Here is a 5,862-nt window from a genome sequence, read left to right on the forward strand (position 1 = left end):
TTTCAAAACTGTTTGTTTTTCAAAAACATGTCTTCTCATCTGACTGATCATACCGAGAAAAACTGACTGAAGTCTCTCCAGTCAACCATATAAAACATTTCAATGAAACTCGTGTACTGGAATGGGATATTTTGCTCGTCTCAACAGTGACTGAAGCCGAGACGAGATGAGACGATTTGCTCGTCTCGCTTTCTGGAATAGGGCCCTACGTTCAACATTTTACAAGTGGTTAGATTAAAATCGATGTACACTAGTAAAAAAATTTCTGAGATCGAAAAAATCGAAGGAAAAAGATCGATCTTCACGATTTTTCGGGTACAATGAATCGATCCAAAAAATCGGAAATCGAAATGGAAAAGATCGATCTTCTGAAAATCGATCCAAATCACCCAATCCTATTCTGTTGATTACTAAAAACAAAAGTAAACAAGTGACACTGATAAAAAAGCGAGCGAATGACACCGATACGAAAGCCTTACTTCTTTTGACGATCTTTCCGGCCAATAGTTAGAAATTTATCAAAATGATATCTCTCAAAAATTCACATACGCTATCATACTGAAATGTCTTCACATATTTCATACTGTCTTTAAAATGTCTCCACTAAATCAAATGTCTTCACAGTAAGTCAAATGTCTTCAAAATGAAGACATGTCATCAAACCTGGCATCCCTGACACCCACAACGTGCTATCTGGGATGGTGCTGCCAACGGCCAATCGAGTTAAGTGCGATTCACATACAACATCCACGTCACGTTGCGTCAATTATTCTTCCATGGAATTCCTATTGAAGCATTCACATACACCAGAAACGGCAAGTCGAAGTTGCCGTTGCCGGTGTATGTGAATGTTTGCATAAGAACTGCTTAGAAGAATAATTGACGCAACGTGAACGTGACGTGGATGTTGTATGTGAATCGCACTTTAGCATGAAATTCGTCATATGTCGACTGGGTTTGAATCTTGGACGACTTTTAGAATGCGGAAGTCGATCCCGATTGGATTGCGAAATATCTAAACTCGTTCGGTTTTCGGAATATGGGTGATAATCATCCTCGGAAACATTGTGACCTTCGTGATTATTTCACTATTTGACTGACTGACTGTTATTAAGAAAAAACTGTAGTTCCGTGTATCACATGTTTTTTATTATTATTCTATCTTTTGATTTAATAGTTGAAGATTAAAAACGTTCGTTTAACAATGAAGTACCAAGTAACAGACCAGGTGTACCAATCATTTGTCGGCATTGCGTTTTAGAGTGCGTTCAAAAGGACTCAGCGTTGCAAATGCCGCCACAACCCCATCAAAAGCACGAGCCTTAAAATCGTACAGCAAATACGCTATGCAATTGCTATTTATTGCTTGCGCCAAATTGCTCACCTTCAAAGATACCGATAACTCATCGATGGATTTAAAGTCTTGTAAGCAGAACATCAGCGTGTTCTTTCCCTTGTCATTTATGCTAACGTTTATGTTGCATACCGAATGCTCGTCGATGATTATTTTCTCAAAAATTATTTCTTCAATGTGCAGTTCGAACAAAACCGGGATAGTTTTGACTGTTTCAAAAGACGATATAACATCCGGAACCTCGGAACGATTTACGTGCTCAACTTTTATATGAACATCAACCGAATGCGTGGTTAGGAATGAACTCATCGGTTTGACGAAAATTCCTAGCCCATACAAACACTGCGGACTCGTCGCGGTAACACTAATATCCGTTTTTATCTGCGGCACATACTGGAACGAACAGTAATTGTGCAGCTTCTTGCACTTCAGTTGGCGGTTCTTCTCCTCTCGCACGATGTCCGCCAAATTGATTCCATCCTGATATTGCAATTCGTTGACTTTGAGCCAACTTTGGATCGCCTCCAAAAGATGATCCTCCCGGCAGTTTATTTGCTTGGTACGAATAATCAGCTCCAGTGATCGTTTCTCCAGAGTATAGAAATCCTCATGTTTAAAACACTTGATAGGATTATCCCAAATCACATCCAGACATTTTGCATTGATTTTCGAAAACTCGTATCGGCGGTTCTGATTGAATAGCTTCAACACATTTTCATCGCTGATTTTACTGATGAAAAACTTTTGGCACATCCCGTCCAGCTCGGTCAGCATGTATTTCTGAGCGGCATAATAGATGTCCAGCACGTTATCAGTTGAAATATTTACTTTTCCACCATACATATAGTTTAATATTTCCCTGAAAACGGATGGTTCGATATCATCCACAACGACCGGATTTTCGCGAGTACACTGATGGGATTCCGCAAAGTGTCCATTAAACTGGGCGTAGAATACTTCGCTCGCAACCGTGAGGATCACTTTGTGGCCGTACATAATCTCACCCGAGATACCAACGCGGAAGAATACATCCGAGAAAAACTCCTTGTTCGCGAGATGGGCCATACGTTCCGCCAAGGGCAGCTTAAAGGTTTTGTTGTCCATGCTGAAAGAAATGTTTCGTGAATTCACTGCGAAATGTTTCAAACGAATATTTCAAATGCATCATTAACGGATTTTTTGCCAACAATGACAACACCCCGGATGAATTCACCGGCATGCAAGATGTATTGATATATATAATTTTTGGTATTCAAACTGTAAATTTACAACAAAAACATCATAGGGGAGATGCCAATAACGATGTCTAAATTCAATGATTGTCGAATTCAACGTCTGATCGCAAAATAGAACGTAAATCGGATTTTAAACACAGTACCTTGGCAGACAACTTGTTGATTCAAACGATTCCCGAGTATGTGTGTGAAAACGGCATGGATTGTTTTGCACTGAACGAAATTTGCGTTGCATTTTCATATCCGCGTTGACGGCATTGAGTTTGACATTTCAAATTAGGGGGTGAAACGTAAACAAACGCAGTGAGAAAAACTATAATTTTTGTTCAAAGTTATCTTGAGATTCTATAGCTTTCTGCAAAAATGGTGAGTAAGAAAATATCATATACCATATGCATAATCTTTTTTCACCATTCGTGCAAATCGTACTTGTATTGTTCGTCCATAATTAATATTCAAAAACTAGTATGATTTGCGAATTGGAATTTCATCTCTCGTTTCAAATCAAAATTATGAACGAAAATCGATGTTTCGAGGTTTCTTCCTGAATCTGTGGTAAAAATCTTTAGTTACTTTAGTGCGATTTGAACAAAAAATAGTTCCGGAATATTTCTAATGCAATGAAAAGCTAATGAAAACCTTTAATATTTCTTTCTTAAACAGGCATCCAATGCGATAAACTCTTCGATGATGACGGTAAATTTGCAGCTTGCCGATATTTTTCAATACGTCGGAGGAGGAAGCAGGTTGATAGTCGAAGGTGAACGGGTGTTTCAAGCTAACCACTTGCTTCTTGTCGGAGTTCAAACCGTGCACGAGGACGGCTTTACCATATTTGCGACTTGTTTGAAGTCATCATCACCTAGAGCTGATCCACACAAAATTTCCATCCGCACCAGACCTTCCTTTGAAAAGTGGTCTTTTCAGTGTTCGTGCAAAGCTGGAATGGGAAAATGCAAACACATAATGGCCGTTTTAAAACATCTTCTAATGTGTTTTTTTGTGATTTTCTTGAATACAAATGGCAAAAATAAATTTTTCTATTTTTAGGTTCCCTTCAGTTCCATTGCTTACAGTAACAGATTTGCAACAAAAGTGGGGTAAAATTGCAGAAAAAGTTGCTGACGATATGTACAAGACAACACCATTGACCGCATTCTGCAAAAAAATGACGAATACAAAAGATACGACTGAAGCTGTCTCGCCGGCGGGTTTGACTCACGATGAGGGTACCAACATTCTTCAGCTTTTCGTGAAAGGTTTGCTTCCAATTTATTGATCGATTTTTTAAAATAAAATTTTAATTATTAATTATTAGGATTCCCTGAAAGCGGTCTGGCATACGAAAAGAAAGGACGAGAAATGAAAAATATTGACAAAAATAATGAATCTGATGTTCTGAATACACTTCTCGATATAGATGTGCAAAGTCATTCTACAGAATCCATTGATTCGTTAATTTCTATTGAAGAAAATATGACTTGCAGTCTACTTAAATCCTTCCTGAGAAGATCGTTTCATCCTGATAACTTCACGATGATCGATCGTGAAATAATGGAATTTATAGGTCCGTTAGAAAAGGATCTGCAACTTAATTTCGAAATTAATGTGAAAGTATCGGAATACGAGTCTTTGAAAATATGTACAAGAACTATAGAACAAAGAGTATCATCGCAATGGAAAAAAGAACGAAGCCGGCGCATCACTTCATCCAGTGCATACTCTGTGTATACATACTACACAAATCAACCCGACAAGAACAAAAATTGGAAAAGTAAAATCCTGAGTATGGTGACACCGAAACATCTTTCAACACCAGCAATCGTACATGGGATCCGATGCGAATCAAAAGCCATAGCAGCATATGAGCGAGACTACAGAAAAAACGTTTGGAGTTGTGGTTTCGTAAGTTGATGTCTGGTATGGCTGTTCTTTTTAAAATCATCCGTTCAGTAAGGCTTCTCGCAGCTAGAATAAAATATTAGACATTAGTATTTTAGAATGCAACAGAAAAACACTACTTACTAGGAACAACAAAGTTTGTAATGCTAAAATGTAAGCTGCAAGCTTTCGACGACGGAGATGGCTCATAATTCAGTCGCAATTTTGTCAACCAAACCTTATACCGTTTTCTATCCGCCTTCGGGGGAAAGTTGTGGAATGAATATCCTTGGCCATTCCGTGTACGACATCCAGGAACTATACAAACCACTTTACTAGAATGCGGTGTTATAGATTGAATCCCGATATTTTCATCACAAGGCTCGTTGCAAGGTTCACTTTGCTTCCACTCGGCCATTTTCTCCACGAAGCACTGCACTGCAAATGAATTGTATCGTAATGTTTTTCGCTTTATTATTAAAGACAATGAATTGACAGAACTGTTTAATATAACAGCACTTCATTTCTTTTCAAGTTTCATTCATAATTTTATTAAAGAAATTACCCTAAAATCTCAGTCCTCCAGATGCGCCTATTTTTTCTGCCTCCTACAAACGCTGAATGAGGCCAGAATATTCGTTATTCACCGTAATATGCTGTTTGAAAGCTGTTTAAAGATTCCTAAAACTAGCAGACGACACAATCAAAGAATTACAATGAGTAATCACTGTATCAAATTTGTATATTTTCGATGGCGGTTTGTTTATGTTTTGCCCCCTAATGAGAAGCCAACACCTGCCAACACCAGGAGGCACTACCGTCGCACTGTCAACGCGAATTGAAGTGGATGAAGTTTATGCACTCAGAAAACATTCTAAATTGACGACATGAATAATTTTGAACTGAAAAAATTGTAGTTAATATCAGTGCGTTGCAAAAGTTTTTAACTTAGTTTCAGTGAATGAGGGCCAAACTCAAAAAAAATAAATTTTCATTCGAGAATGAGACATTTTCATTTGACGATTTGATAACTTTGATGAATGAAACAAATTAATGTGAAACGAAACGAGACTGTTCAGAAGGTGGAGTAGCATTATTCAATTCCCTATTAGTACGAGTGCAAGGAATTGAGAAAATGGGTTGTTCCTCTTTTTTCGTACCTTTCTTTCGTACCTGAAGTAGAACTGCGGTCAACTTTAGTAATTTCTCACCAGTGATAAATTCACCAGTGTTACATAAGCTGAATTTATTCTAATTATATATAGGAGTAGTGGGGGTAATGTGGTCACGCGGGGTAAAATGGTCACGTGCATGTTTGGTAGTATAACTATTGACTATTGACACTGTACTGATAGTAATATTAGACTGTCAAAAAAGTCCTGCGGTATTCCC

General features: G+C 38.0%; 2 protein-coding genes across 2 annotated transcripts; one reads left to right on the forward strand and one right to left on the reverse strand.

Annotated features, from left to right (window-relative positions):
- Positions 1-1,134: 1,134 nt before the first annotated feature.
- LOC129778135 (kelch-like protein 41) lies at positions 1,135-2,783 on the reverse strand. Its single transcript, XM_055784860.1, has 2 exons — positions 2,733-2,783; positions 1,135-2,459 (listed from the first exon to the last, which is right to left on the reverse strand). The coding sequence occupies exon 2, from the start codon at positions 2,456-2,458 to the stop codon at positions 1,238-1,240; it is 1,221 nt and encodes a 406-aa protein (XP_055640835.1). The 5' UTR covers position 2,459; positions 2,733-2,783; the 3' UTR covers positions 1,135-1,237.
- Positions 2,733-4,503, forward strand: LOC129761550 (uncharacterized). Its single transcript, XM_055759273.1, has 4 exons — positions 2,733-2,955; positions 3,253-3,581; positions 3,640-3,848; positions 3,908-4,503. Exons 1-4 carry the CDS (start codon positions 2,953-2,955, stop codon positions 4,501-4,503), a joined length of 1,137 nt encoding a protein of 378 aa, XP_055615248.1. The 5' UTR covers positions 2,733-2,952.
- Positions 4,504-5,862: the final 1,359 nt, after the last annotated feature.

The sequence above is a fragment of the Toxorhynchites rutilus genome, chromosome 1, assembly GCF_029784135.1.
Source record: "Toxorhynchites rutilus septentrionalis strain SRP chromosome 1, ASM2978413v1, whole genome shotgun sequence".
NCBI lineage: Eukaryota > Metazoa > Arthropoda > Insecta > Diptera > Culicidae > Toxorhynchites > Toxorhynchites rutilus.